This window comes from Moschus berezovskii, chromosome 7 (genome assembly GCF_049115385.1).
Source record: "Moschus berezovskii isolate FMDL1 chromosome 7, NW_MosBer_1.0, whole genome shotgun sequence".
NCBI lineage: Eukaryota > Metazoa > Chordata > Mammalia > Artiodactyla > Moschidae > Moschus > Moschus berezovskii.
Window position 1 is genome coordinate 17,368,916 of NC_142466.1, and position 15,565 is coordinate 17,384,480.

Sequence of the window (15,565 nt, forward strand, 5' to 3'; positions counted from 1 at the left end):
AGCCGGCTACAGTCCAAGGGGTCGCAAAACAGTCAGACACGACTTAGCAGCTAAACAATAACAGCAACCGATGAGGGAACAGACCGAGGCAGCTGCTCAGGGTCCGTCTTCCAGTCACTGGCAAAAGACAACGTCTCCGCAGACTCTGTAGGTCACGGGAAGAGAAATTCTAAGGTGGGAGAGCAAATAAAGAATTTTACACTTGGACGTCACGTTCATTGAGTCACACATCCTCATTCTTCCAACATCCATCACCAGTGCTACCTTATCAGAACCACTAGGCCTCCGACCTCTCGTACTCTTCAGGTAACTAAGCGCCCGCCGCCCCGCCCCGCCCCGCCCCGCCTCCGCCGCGTCTAGTAACTTGGACCAGTACAGCCGGCGAGGTGTGCAGGGCTTTGCGCATGCCCAGCCACCACGCGCAGGTTGGAGTCGCTCGGAGGCAGGCGCCGAGTGACGTTATAACGGCGCGCCGCTCCCAGGCGTCCTCGCAAGGTCGCTTTGCAGAGCGGGAGCGCGCGTGAGTGACAAGCCCCTGGTTCGGGTGCGCGCCGTCTCCTGCTGCCTTGGTATCAGCAGCGACATGTCGGGGTATACGCCCGACGAGAAACTGCGGCTGCAGCAGCTGCGAGAACTGAGAAGGCGATGGCTGAAAGATCAGGAGTTGAGCCCGCGGGAACCGGTGCTGCCTCCGCGGAGGGTGTCGCCTGTGGAGCAATTCTGGAATAAATTTTTGCAAGACGGAGCTCTCTGGAAGAACGTGGTGAGTGACCGCCGTCCCCAACCCCCACCCCCACTCTCGTCCCATCGCAGTCCACGGCCTGGCTGCTGAGATAACCTGCTCGCTATAGCCGCATTAAGGACTGACTCGCTCTGCCCCCGGAAGTTCCCCAAGGGAGAGTCAGGTTCAATGGAGACTTAGGCTTGTCTGGGACTCCGTCTGGTCTCAACAGTCATGCGCTGGGAGTCAGGAATTCGGAGCTTGTATGGCTTTGGGATTGTCCTGCCCTTTGGCTCTCAAGTGTGATGAGAAGGAGGTGAATCTTTGCCTAGATTATACAGGACGCTACAGGTTTGGCTTTTTGTTGACTGCGGAAATCTTTCCTCAGAAGGATGGCCAAGGATTCACTAGAGTTAAAATCCAATGATTTTAGTATCCAAGGACACTTGCATGATTTTTGAGGTTGAGATTACACAGACCAATTAACACTACACTCGACTACCCAATAAGCCTCTAACTGGTAATGTAGCTCCATGTTAATTATTGTAAAAGAAGAGGTCCTATTGATATGCTGTTGATAGCTGTGAAAAGAAGAGAAGTGAAAAGCAAAGGAGAAAAGGAAAGATATACCCATCTGAATGCAGAGTTCCAAAGAATAGCAAGGGGAGATAAGAAAGCCTTCCTCAGTGGTCAGTGCAAAGAAAGAGAGGAAAACAATAGAATGGGAAAGACTAGAGATCCCTTCAAGAAAATTAGAGATACCAAGGGAACATTTCATGCAAAGATGGGCTCAATAAAGGACGGAAATACTATGGACCTAACAGAAACAGAGGAGAAGGCAATGGCAACCCTCTCCAGTACTCTTGCCTGGAAAATCCCATGGGCGGAGGAGCCTGGTAGGCTGCAGTCCATGGGGTCGCTAAGAGTCGGATACGACTGAGCGACTTAGCAGCAGCAACAGAAACAGAAGATATTAAGAAGAGGTGGCAAGAATACATAGAGGAACTGTACAAACTTCACAACCCAGGTGATTACGATGGTGTGATCACTCACCTAGAGCCAGACATACTGGAATGTGAAGTCAAGTGCGCCTTAGGAAGCATCACTATGAACAAAGCTAGTGGAGGTAATGGAATTCCAGTTGAGCTATTTCAGATCCTAAAAGATGATGCTGTGAAAGTGCTGCACTCAGGATGCCAGCAAATTTGGAAAACTCAGCAGTGGCCACAGGACTGGAAAAGGTCAGTTTTCACTCCAGTCCCTAAGAAAGGCAATGCCAAAGAATGCTCAAACTACCGCACAGTTGCACTCATCTCACACGCTAGTAAAGTCATGCTCAAAATTCTCCAAGCCAGGCTTCAACAGTACATGAACCATGAACTTCCAGATGTTCAAGCTGCTTTTAGAAAAGGCAGAGGAAGCAGAGATCAAATTGCCAACATCCGCTGGATCATGGAAAAACAAGAGAGTTCCAGAAAAACATCTATTTCTGCTTTCGTGTCTATACCAGATGCATTGCCTTTGACTGTGTGGATCACAATAAACTGTGGAAAATTCTGAAAGAGGTGGGAATACCAGACCACCTGACCTGCCTCTTGAGAAATCTGTATGCATGTCAGGAAGCAACAGTTAGAACTGGACATGGAACAACAGACCGGTTCCAAATAGGAAAAGGAGTACATGAAGGCTGTATATTGAATACATCATGAGAAACACTGGGCTGGATGAAGCACAAGCTGGAATCAAGATTGCCGGGAGAAAGATCATTAACCTCAGATATGCAGATGACAACACCCTTATGGCAGAAATTGAAGAAGAACTAAGAGTCTCTTGATGAAAGTGAAAGAGGAGAGTGAAAATGTTGGCTTCAAGCTCAACATTCAGAAAACTAAGATCATGGCATCTGGTCCCATCACTTCATGCAAATAGGTGGGGAAACAGTGGGGAAACAGTGGAAACAGTGGCAGACTTTATATTTTGGGCTCCAAAATCACTGCAGATGGAGACTGCAGCCATGAAATTAAAAGACGTTTAATCCTTGGAAGGAAAATTAAGACCAACCTAGATAGCATATTAAAAAGCAGACATTACCATGCCAACAAAGGTCCATCTAGTCAAGGCTATGGTTTTTCTGGTAGTGATGTATGGATGTGAGAGTTGGACTATAAAGAAAGCTGAGTGCTGAAGAATTGATGCCTTTGAACTGTGGAGTTGGAGAAGACTCTTGAGAGTCCCTTGGACTGCAAGGAGATCCAACCAGTCCATTCTAAAAGAGATTAGTCCTGAGTGTTCATTGGAAGCACTGATGTTGAAGCTGAAAATTCAATACTTTGGCCACCTGATGCAAAGAGCTGACTCATTTGAAAAGACCCTGATGCTGGGAAAGATTGAAGGCGGGAGAAGGGGACGACAGAGGATGAGATCGTTGGATGGCATCACCGACTCGATGGACATGAATTTGAGTAAATTCAGGGAGTTGATGGACAGGGAGGCCTGTTGTGCTGCAGTCCGTGGAGTTGCAAAGAGCTGGACATGACTGAGTGACTGAAGTGAACTGAACTGAACATCCTTAGCCACCATTATGTACATTTAACACGTTCTTTTGTTAAAGAATGTCATCCTGGACTTTACTCTGGAGAAAATGATTCAAGTGCTGTCTTTATTTTCAGGGTCTCTTCACATTTTCTTGAAGCCATTGTTAAGTCACATCAATTATGGGTGATGAATACTGTATCTCAGAATTCCTTGGGACTTTGACTAATAATAGTGGTACTAAGTAACACTTGAGTGCTTACTTTGTGCCTGGCACGTTTATGTATGTTAAAACTTTAATTTTTTACTGCTATAATGTAGAAACTGTTCCTTATCCTCATTGTAAATGTGTGGAAATGGAGACCTACAAAAATTCAGTGATTTACCCATGGTCACAGGGCTAGTAATTGAAGGAGTTCACTTTGAAATCCATGTGTATCTACTTTCTTACTGTGCTGCAAAGTCTGGTGCAGATTTTTCAAAGAATGTATTCGATACTAATTTATGGTGGTAAAATTCAACTCTCCTCCCCTCTCCCACTTTGTATCTCTGATATTACTCACTGGCAGCCACTGATTGAAAGTTGACAGCCAGTGACTTAAGGAAATAATCGTTTGTTGAAATCTGTCTTACTTAGAGTTAATGTTTTCTTCCATAATCATATCTATTATAGCACTTACAATCTAGATTATCCATTCCCTGAAAGGATAGGTCTCTTTCACTGAAATTGGCTGCCATGGAAAAACTCCCATTTTTAGCTGTCTTTTGCCTTTCTTTTTAAAAATAGCCATGTGTAAAGGCACCTCACAGTGAGCTTGGGACACCCTTATCCCAGTAGGTAAAACATTCTTTTTCCAGCATTAGCATACTCACGGTTGTCAGCCCTACACCTGGAATGATACAGATGGTGTTGATCGTGCGTATCTGAAGTTGATAAATCAGGGAAATGACTTTACCTGAAAATTCTGTAGTTTTGATTAGTCTGGCTAAATCAATGAAACTTACTCTCACTTTTTATTGCCATATTTTATCATAAACTTATATTAAGGATATTTTTAGAAGTCTTTTTAAAGGCATATATCTATGCATATATTACTGTAGTCTGGCCAAAAGTGAGAAATCTATTTATTTCATGTATTTTTTTTCTCCCCCAGATCTATAAGACATACCGACACAGTATCTTTGCTTTTACCCATGTACTTATTCCTGTCTGGATTATTCATTATTATCTCAAGTATCATGTGACTGTAAGTATGCTTTAAGTATGTGTTTTTCAGAATTTATTTTTAAAAATATTTATTTATTTAAGTATATTTGACTGTGCTGGGTCTTTGTTGCTGTGGGCAGGCTTTCTCTAGGTTCAGTGAGTGGGGCTGCTCTACATTGCAGTGCACTGGCTTCTTATTGTGGTGGTTTCTCTTGTTGCGAAGCACAGGGTCTAGGGCAGTGGGCTCAGTAGTTGTGGCACATAGGCTAAGTTGCCCCATGGCACGTGGGATCTTCCCTGACCAGGGGTGGAACTTGTGTCCCGGCATTGACAGGCGAATTCTTAACTACTGGACCACCAGGGAAATCCCAGAATATATTGTTGATATTGCACAAAATTATTTCCTCTATGGGTTTGCCTTACCCTCCTCTACTTAGTCGAAATAATCTGCCACTTATAACTGATCTCGAATTACTTTGAATCCTTTTCAGTAGAAGGTTTAATGAAACTTAACTAATGCGTGGCTTTTCAGAAAGTTAATTTTTAAAAATAATTTTATTTATTTATTATTTTTGGCTGTGCTGGGTCTTCATTGCTACACGGGCTTTTCTCTAGTGGCGAGCGGGGGCTTTTTCTAGTTGCAGCGCGCAGGCTTCTTATCGCAGTAGCTTCTCTTGTTGCAGAGCACAGCCTCGAGGGTGCGCGTGCTTCGGTGTTTGGGATGCATGCGCTTCCCCGCAGCATGTAGGATCTTCCCGGATCAGGGATCGAATCCATGTCTCCTGCTCTGGCAGGCGGATGCATTTAACACTGAACTACCAGGAATGTCCCAGAAAATTTAATCTTTATATCAGTTGGTTACAACTTGAATCGTATTTCCTCGTAGAAAGGATGTTTAAATGATCAGGGATGTAGTTGACCTAATAATACTGGTACAAACTCGGGGTCCTGAGTCCGGAAAGAGCAGAATTTCTGCTCCTTTTTACTGAGCACAGATCTGATATGAGATAGAATTCAAAATGGGTAAAGGTTGTCTTTGTCATCGTTTCCTTTTCCTTTGTTCTATCTGGTTTTTCACAACTTACTTTCTTTAGAATTCAGTGTGTCCAGAAGATCTGCATGTGATGATTGAACTCAGCCTGTTGCCTTATTTTAAAGGCTCAGGATATCTTGGTGGGGGCTCTCCAGGTGGCACTAGTGGTAAAGAACCTGCCTGCCAATGCTGGAGACATGAGACACGAATTTGATCCATGGGTTGGGAGGATCCCCTGGAGGAGGGCACGGCAGCCCACTCCAGTATTCTTGCCTGGAGAATCTCATGGACAGAGGAGCCTGGTGTGGGCTACAGTCCATAGGGTTGCAAAGAGTCGGAAACGACTGAAGTGACTTAGCACAGCACACCTTGGTGTAGGGTGTTAGATCCCAGGCATGGTGAGCAAAGAGTACATTTCAGGGAGTGGAATGGAAGGAGACTGGTGATAGTTGCCTGCCCAGCATGGAGTTTTATAACCCAAAGAGTGAGGAGGATATTCTTGTACACAGTGATGAGTCTTAGGTCCTGAATGGATGGGGGGCGGGGGGTTGATTAGTATACCTGTTTGGAGAGCTGCAGCAGCAGCAACCTGGGGTAGGAGATTGGAACCTAAGCATGGGCAGGAGGACATCAGGGAGAAGTGTGGTTGGGGCAGTGATGGAGTTGGCAAGCCAGAGTAAGTTGTCAGAACCTGAATGAAGTGAGGAGGTTATACTGGAGTTTGGTGGTGGTGATGACAGGAGGTTAGTTTTATGCACGTTGAATTCTATGTGGCAGGCAGTGAGAAGCTTTCCATTTTTAAATAGGAGAGTGAGTTGATAAAGTGATATACAGTAGGTCTACATATGAATGAATTCCATTCTGACAGCATGTTCATTAAATCCAGTTGTTTTTTTTTTAAGTCCAACCAAGTTAGCTTAGGTACCCAACTAACACAATGGTCTATGAAGTACTGTACTGTAATAGGTTTATAGTATTTTTCACACAAATAATATTAAAAGTGACAGTGAACAACAACAGTACCTTGAAAAGTATAGGAGTACAGTACAACAGCTGACATACAGAGGCCAGCATCAGGTGAATGAGTAAGAAGGCTTACTAACTGGAGGAGGGAGGCGGGTGGAAGACAATAGAGCTGAAGGATTGTCAGCAATAGGAGATGGAGGGCAAGCTGCAATTTCGCTCAGGCCTTACATGATTGGGCATGCGGACACATTTGCAGCTTTGAAAGTTTGTAACTTGAAGGTTTGTGTGTAGGGGGGCTTGATCTATTTTGGAAACAGTGACAGACTTTATTTTCTTGGGCTCAAAAATCACTGCAGATTTTGACTGCAGCCATGCTACAGTCAAAGACACTCCTTGGAAGAAAAGCTATGACCAACCTAGACAGCATATTAGAAAGCAGAGACATTACTTTGCCAACAAAGGTCCGTGCAGTCAAAGCTATGGTTTTTCCATTGGTCGTGTATGGATGTGAGAGTTGGACCATAAAGAAAACAAGCACTGAAGAATTAATGCTTCTGAACTGTGGTGTTGAGAGAAGACTCTTGAGAGTCCCTTGGACTGCAAGGAGATCCAACCAATCAATCCAGGACTGATGCTGAAGCTGTAGTACTTTGGCCACCTGATGTAAAGAACTGACTCATTGGAAAAGACCCTGATGCTGGGAAAGATTGAAGACAGGAGGAGAAGGGGACGACAGAGGATGAGATGGTTGGATGGCATCACCGACTCAATGGACAAGAGTGTGAGCAAGCTCCGGGAGTTGGTGATGGACAGGGCAGCCTGGCATGCTGCAGTCCATGGGGTTGCAAAGAATTGGACACAACTGAATGACGGAACTGAACTGATCTATTTAGGAAAACATAAAAAACATAGAACTGTAGGGTGAGTTGGAGGGAGGAAAGTACTGATGTCAGGCAAATCAGCAGAGGCTGTTGCAGTTTACTAGATGTTAGTTGATGAGAATCTGATTAGGGCAGAGATATTGGGAATGAAAAAGTAGTGAGCCAGAAGATACTTTTTAAAGAAATAACTCAAGTTGGGGATAAAATCAAATTTCACAGTCATTTTGGCTCTTAAAATTTTTAGCCTTGAAAGTTCAGGGAAGCAACATTTGCCACTCCACAATGTCTCTGGCATGCAGATTAAAATGATGTAAGCCACTCCCATTATGTTTCTGTCGGACAGTGTTAGACAAGAGATAGAGCTTCCCTGGTGGCTCAGATGGTGAAGAATCTGCCTGCAATGCAGGAGACTCTGGTTCAGCCTCTGGGTCGGGAAGATGACCTGGAGAATCCCATGGAGAAGGGTATGGCTACCCACTCCAGTATTCTTATCTGGAGAAATTCCATGGACAGAGGAGCCTGGCAGGCTGCAGTCTATCAGGTTGCAAGAATTGGTCAAGATTGAGCAACTAACACTTTCACTAACTTCTTAAAATAATGTAGATTAGAAGACCTGTTCCAGGAAGGAAATTATCACCATAGATAACTATATGAACTCTAGATATGGTAGACAGGAAAGAACCTAGCAAAGGCTATTGAAATTCCCTACTGTGTCCCATCGTCTCTCATGGTCCAGCAGACATTTGTTTCCCAAACCTTTGCTTTTCCATTTCCATGTGAATTGCCTTCCTTTCCAGTGAAGTCCCAAACACTTACTCCCAGCATTTTCTTTTGTCTTTAACCTAAGATGGTATTTAACTCATTTTGGGAGTTACTTGGTTCTCCTGGGTCTCTCCCATGTATAGATGTTATTAAATTTTGTTTGCTTTTCTCCTATTAATCTGTCTCATGTTAACTTAATTCTTAGACCAACAAGAAGAGCCTAGAAATGTAGAGGAAAATTTCTTCCTGCACAATTAAAGTAGAACTTTGTAAAGTAAGGCTTTCTGGTGATGGAAGGAAGTAAATTTGCTTAGGAGTATGTGCTGCCCTGTCAGTTTCTGTGGAAGTTTGAGTGGACATGGCCTGTCTATGTGGTAGAAACATCATAGTGGAGGCCAGTGGGAAAGAATTGGGGATTAGTGTTTCATTTTATAAACCAACAGAAAATCTTTCTTCAGCCATTAAAAGGGGGCGAACAGTGTATGGCTAGGGGTGAGAGTGTAGTTTACATTTCTGTCATTGAAGAGCTTAAACAAAGTTTTATATTCATGTTGACCTACACATTCACAGGCCACTTTATTATCATGATGGTGGTGGTTTAGTCACTAAGTTGTGTCCAACTCTTGCGACACTATTGACTGTAGCCCACCAGGCTCCTCTGTCCATGGGAATCTCCAGGCAAGAATACTGGAGTGGGTTGCCATTTCCTTCTCCAGGGGATCTTCCCAATCCAGGAATCAAACCTGGGTCTTCTGCACAGTAGGCAAATTCTTTACTGACTGAGCTATGAGGGAAGCCTTGTTTTATTATACCTCTTATTTTTTTCAGTGTCTTAACATGCAGGACCCTAGAGAAGAAAAAATGTTACTGTCTGTGAAATTTTTTTTTAAACCTCTAAGAGTGGTTTTTATGGGCTGAAATAACTGTTCTAGTTACCCGAAATATAAATTAATATTCAATTTCTTAGTTTCAAATTTAAAGACTTGCCTTGATTTTTTTTAATTCAATTTTAAAATTCTGTTAACTAGATATACATCTAGTAAAATATGAATAGTCTCTCTTCTTTGTTATTATCTTTGGATAATTCAAATTCAATTTCCATAAAACAATTCCACTTACAAACATCATGAAATTCTCTTAAATGTTTTAAACTGCATTTATATATTTTATATATTCAGTTTTATTCTTAAGTATTTATGGCAGGGGTCCCAACCTCCAAGTTCTAATGCCTAATGATCTGAGATGGAGCTGATGTCATAATAATAGAAATAAAGTGATAGTACATGTAATGTGCCTGAATCATCCTGAAACCACTCCCCGCCTCATCCCCATGGAAAAATTATCTTCCAGGAAACTGACTATTGGTGCCAAAAATGTTGGGGACTGCTGAATTTTACAGGACACATTAATGACCCTGAAAAGGAAAATCTTTTTACATTTAAAATTCACAGATCTAAATGCATTTTAACTAGAATTCTTATTAAATTTGACATTCACCTGTTTATACTCTGGCTTAATTTACCTTGTCATAGCTATATTTAACTGAATATTTCTAGAATTGAAAAAACACTTATCTCCTCAGAGAAGAAGATTTAACTACTTGCAGTTGCTGGGTTGACAATTTGAGCCATTAATATGGCGGCTTATCTGTGGAATTCATACTTCTAAATGGTTTTTCCTGGACAGATGGACATAATTGAAGGTTGTGTGTCAGTAGATCTCCACAGGCCTCTCCTTTGCCTTGTTCTTTCTCTTGGTTTGGGTAGGCCTGCATCCTCAGTACTGTTACAGCCAGTTCACTTCAGCTAATCCCTTTATGCTGCATTGAATTGAGCATTCTCTGTGAAGGTATTTCAGTATCTTCTTGCCTCTGGCTGCAGTTTTTAGAGACATTTGAATGTCCTCACATTGTTTTATGAGTTTCTGTCCTGCTTTTGGTTCCAATTTGCCTAAGTCTTACATCATGCCAATAATCTTTAAAATTTTTTGGTGTGGTATCTTATACAGATGTGTGTGCTTAAAGTACATGTATTTAGCACCTGCAGTGTACAAGGCACTGTTCTAAACGCTGTAGGGATACAGCACTGAACAAGGCAGATTGAGTCCCTGTCTTCATGAAATGTTTGGTCTAGTCTTGGAGACTGGCAGGAAACAGATAAGCAAATGTTCTAAGATAATGTTACAGGAGGTGGTTAAGTCTGTAGAAGAAAAACTTAAGGGTAAAAGACTAGAGAATGACAGGGACTGCTATTCTAATTAAGCTTCTTTGAGGAAATGCTCTTTGAAAAACGTTAATGAACTGAGGATATGGAGAAAAGCATTTCAGGCAGAGCAATCATGAAGTAGGAGGGTTCTGAGGCACAAGCGGGCAGACTGTACTAACACGGAGGCGCCACTGCCACTACAATGCAGGCAGTGAGGTGGGGGGAGCTAGTATGAGATCAGAGAGTTGGCCAAGGACGTTGACTTTTTTATTTTTTCTTAAGAATTATGAAACTCTGAGCAGAGGAGTGATGCATCTTAATCACTGTAGGAACTTCCATGGTGGTCCAGTGGTTAGGACTCTGAGCTCCCAATGCAGAGGGCCTAGGTTCGATCCTTGGTCAGGGAGCTAGATCCCATATGCTGCAGCTAAGAGCCCGCCTGCCACGACTAAAGATCCTGTATGCTGCAACTAAGACCCAGTGCAGCTAAATAAATAAATATTTTAAAAAATCACTCTACTCTTTCTGCACTGTGGAGAATAGAATGTAGGAGGGTACACGCAGAAGCCAAGAGACTAGTTGGTGAAAAAATGGTAGCAGCTTGGACAAGGGTAGTAGTATATTAGAAGTGGTGAGAAGCACTTAGATTCAGGGTAAATCCTGAAGGTGGAGTCAGCAGGATCTGCCAAGAAGTCAGGGTGTTTGGCCTTTGTAACTAGGAGAATCAAAGTGCCGTCACAGAGATAGGGAATAGTTTGGGGCTGAGGGATGTTAAGTGTTGGGCCTGGTTAAGTTTGCAATGCCTGTTTGATCAAGTAGATCTTCAGTAAATAATTGAATGTATGAGCCTGGAGCTTAGTAAAAATTTGGGATATGATCGATTTATTTTAGAAAAAACTCTAAAACCATAATTAACAGAGAATTACTTTTATTGCAGACAAAACCATATACCATCGTTGAAAAGAAGCCCAGAATATTTCCAGTAAGTCTTAAAACACCTATTTTTTTCTTTTGCTTATAATTCTCTCTCCCTTCCCAAATGATCATTAGACTAAAATTCTTCTTGCTGAAAGTTTTAAGTACCTATTGCATATTCTTTTTTTTTTTAAAAAAAAGAGGAAATAGTGTGATGTAGCAATTGGAGTTGAACCTGGGACATGGGCACATTCTTTTCACCCTGGCTGTAAAACTTGTGTGACCTTTGTAGTCCTCAAGTGAACTGAAAGTCCCAGTAGTTTTTCACTGGTGCCCTCTTTCTTGTGGGTTAAGGATTTAGGGCACTGTCCTGAGCAGACACCTGGGCATTGCAAGAGCAACTGAATTCTTATTATTTCCAAACTTATTGTCATTTCCTGTGACAGTTTGACCATAACCTCTCCATATGTAAATTTAAAATGTTATTGTGTGCTTTAAATTGTACACTATGGATATGTAGGCTATTAACCTAATTTAAAATGGCTCTTTTTACCATTAAAAGGTTACTTATTAGTCAGTTGGTATTTTGCTGGCTGTTCATGAGGTTATTGTTTAGCAGAGTCAAATACAAATACATGTTCCCTATTTCTAGTCACAGATAATGAATTACCATCTAAATTATGTACTTCTAGAAAACAAGCCACTCCAGTACTCTTGCCTAGAAAATCCCATGGATGGAGGAGCCTGGTAGGCTGCAGTCCATGGGGTCGCTAAGGGTCGGACACGACTGAGCGACTTCACTTTCACTTTTCACTTTCACACATTGGAGAAGGAAATGGCAACCCACTCCAGTGTTCTTGCCTGGAGAATCCCAGGGACGGGGGAGCCTGGTGGGCTTCCGTCTATGGGGTCACACAGAGTCGGACACGACTGAAGTGACTTAGCAGCAGCAGCAGCAGCAGCAGCAGAAAACAAAACTCCATGTAGATTCTTGCTTCCATCAAATGACATAGTCACAATAATCCATTGACAACTGCAGCAGAAGGGAATTTTAGGGAGAACCACCAAAATTGGCTAACTCTTCCAGTTGGAATTCTGCTTTAGGAAATAGATTTCTCCTGTATTTGTGTATAATTGGTGTTTGTCAGGGCCCAGGTAGCTTCATTTATCTTGCTGGTTTCAACCAGTTAGGTAATTTATTCATCTTCCATTTATATGTTTGTTATTTATTTTGCCATTACTGTTCGAAGGAAGAGGAGGATCTCTTTTGACCACATAGTGATTCCACAGCATCTCTCCTACGTCCGTATTTTTTGCTACTGTGGTTCTTTCCTGTTTCTGTACCATTGACCCATTTGAGAAGTTGCCCCTTTGAGGACCTGAAGAGTGCTCATCTGTACATACCTTGGAATAGGACAGACAGTAAGAAATAAACCCCCAAATCTAGTGGCTTACCAAAAGTATATTTCCTGTTGATATCACAGACTAGTATAGATCAGACAATTATAGTTAGGCCATTGTGAATATGCAGCTCCAAGATCACAGGGTTGAATATCTCAGAGGATGATTTTAAGGTCTAAGCTTGGATGTAGCTTACATCACTTCTATTCAAGTCCTGTTGGCCAGGACTTATTCTCATGGTCCCAGATATCTTTGTGCTTTTTTATATTTCCCAGCCTCTCATATCTTTAGTCTCTGCCACAGTCTATCTTTCTAGTCAACAAATGGCTCTCTGCTTCCTTCTTCCTACACATGTAACACAAGTCCTTTTCCTTGGGAGAAACACCAAGATCCCATTCCATCAATGCAACCTGAGACTGCCAGATGATGCACAGTAATATCTGTCAAGGTTAATCTTGGAGATTCTTCTCTTAGAGATTTGAGGATCAATGACAAGTGAACTGTATCCCGTGTCCCCTCAAACCACACCCATTATTCAACAGTGGAATGTGGACAGCATAGCAGTCACTTGGTTCTGAAACCCCACTGGTCAAACACTGTGAAGACTCCTAACCCGTGTGTGGGAAGTTACTTGAATGGGACTGATTTTGCTTCTGGAGGAAACACCTTTGTTCATTGTTCTTCCTGACTTCTAGGGGTGGGGGTGGGGGGTGCGGGGGCGCATCCTTTCTTTTATCAATCTAGACCACATCTAAAGTGAGGACTACAGCCTTTAAAGTCTACCTCCTGTTCACAGAAGGTTGAAGGCCAGAGAAAACAATCACAGGCTTTTGTTTCTGTGTGTGGTTTCTTGGACCATCTAGTTCTCACATTTGGCAGGCATGGAGAGAAAAGCTTGCCAGGAGTCCGATCTCTGCGCTGCTGTCAGTCCCACCTGCCGCGTCTGTGGTCTGTGCACAGTCACCAAGCCCTTCCATGTCACTGTGCTCGCCCTGCTGCCTCTCCACTTGGTGGCAGCTATGTGGACGCCACTGAGACGTACTCTGGCTCAAGGGCCACCTTGGCTTCAGTCTGGTCTTTGCGTGGTGCTGGGTCCCTGTGTTTACTCAGCTTTATGGGCCTCTCAGAATCTTCTCAGTGTTAGCTCTTACTCTTTAGAGATTCAGAAACAGTCCATCTGATTTTCTAATATTGCATGGTCCTGAATTTTTAGATTCTTATTTCTATTCTCAAATCAGCCACTTCTTACCTGGGCTTACATTTCTTAAAGTACATTCCTAAGGCAGCCATTAGTGTAGTAGTTAAACCCATACTATAACTTTTTTCCAGGTACTTCTCCTAGAACCTCTAAGTTATTGGTGCTTCTAAGTGATTAGTGCCTTTTGTTTCCATCTCTTAGCCTCCAGTGCCAGTGTCTTGAAGCCAGACTGCTAAGCCAGTGCCATGTAGCTCAATTTTTATTACAGCAGCATTCATACCAGTTCAGGTTATTAATTACTGTGTCAGGGTAAAGCTGGCTGTGGTAACAGGTTTTCCCCAAAATGTATACTGGCTTATACTAATACAAGTTTATAGTCCTGAGCAACCAGGACAGGGAATGGCAGGTGGTGATGGGATAATTATGCCCTACTCAGTCAATTCATGGACCATCAGGCTTATGGAATCTGCTGTCTTAAACAGAAAGCTGAAATGAAAACTAAGTACTTTGCCTAAAATTATACAGCTTGTCAGTGGAGGATTCCAGGATTCACACTACTTGGTTCTAGCTTTAAAGTCCCTTCCTGTTCTGCAACACATGCTGTATCTAGGTTTGGAAAGTTGGAAAAACAGCTGGACAAGCTGCCTAGGCAAAGTTTGCAGGTCTGTCTCTAAAATCTGTTCTGAGCCAATCAGTAAACTGGCAGCTGCTTACCATATTTAGTTGCCGGGAATATATACCACCTTGTATTGAAGTGAAGCTGTTTCCCTACAATTTCTTTCTTGGGGCCAAGCAAATAAAGATCTTCCTTCTGTCACTTTGTAAAGACAACTTTCATGTTCTTTGTGGTCATTTAGTTCGAGTAAAACTTCCCCTATTTGTTTCTTATTCCTTAAGATTTTGGATACTGGTTTCTTATCTTTAGACAGCTTCTTACCTATGTCATTTTTAAAGTGTGAATGCCAGAACTGAGCTAGGTTTTCCAGACGAGCTCAAAGGGGAACTGTTATCTCTACTGACAAGATTTATCACTAATGCACCTTTGTTTTTCTAGGGTGATACAATTCTGGAGACTGGAGAAGTAATCCCACCCATGAAAGAATTTCCTGATCAACATCACTGAAGACTACTTTAAAATTTCAAAGGTGTATGAGCCTAAGTTTGTTGCTACATTACCAACTTATTGAAAATATTTTCTGGAAAAGTAATAAAGTTTACTCACATATGTGTTGTCTGTTTCTTCCCAACCTGTGCCATTCTCTCTGTACAATTTGAGACTGAATTATCTAACAATAAGTAAAAACTGGACAGGCTAAATAAAAATAATATGGTCAGTCACCTACTTTTTCTGGCCATTTTTAATCTGGAAAACAACGTAGAAAATTGTTTAGTCACATGATAGTTTTTTCTTACACTGTACTTAATCTAGTTGATGTGAAGGTATACAATGGAATGAAATGTTGCAATAAAAATAAGAGCAGAAATTACAGCACACTTTGTTTTAAAGCCTTTCTGGAGACATTTCAGAAGTATTTTAGAAACTCTAGATCAAAAGACTGTCAGATGTACTTTGCCTTGTTATCCTTCCTCGCCTTCTTTTCCTTCGGTTCTTTTTGAACTGTAGCTCGCCAGGCTTCTCTATCCATGGAATTCTCCGGACAAGTATATTGGAGCGAGTTGCCATATCCTGCTCCAGGGGATCTTCCCCGCCTAAGGGTGGAACTGGTATCTCCTGCATTAGCAGA

The 15,565-nt window shown here is 42.3% G+C and overlaps 1 protein-coding gene across 2 annotated transcripts; it reads left to right on the forward strand.

Moving 5' to 3' along the window:
- Nucleotides 1–446: 446 nt before the first annotated feature.
- NDUFB6 (NADH:ubiquinone oxidoreductase subunit B6) lies at nt 447–15,045 on the forward strand. 2 transcript variants are annotated; one of them, XM_055428110.2, is made up of 4 exons: nt 459–763; nt 4,408–4,500; nt 11,244–11,288; nt 14,875–15,045. In XM_055428110.2, the coding sequence occupies exons 1-4, from the start codon at nt 584–586 to the stop codon at nt 14,941–14,943; spliced, it is 387 nt and encodes a 128-aa protein (XP_055284085.1). In that variant the 5' UTR covers nt 459–583; the 3' UTR covers nt 14,944–15,045. The 2 variants fall into 2 exon arrangements, with proteins under 2 accessions (XP_088693989.1, XP_055284085.1); XM_088837863.1 differs by lacking the exon at nt 4,408–4,500 and having other exon boundaries at nt 447–763.
- Nucleotides 15,046–15,565: the final 520 nt, after the last annotated feature.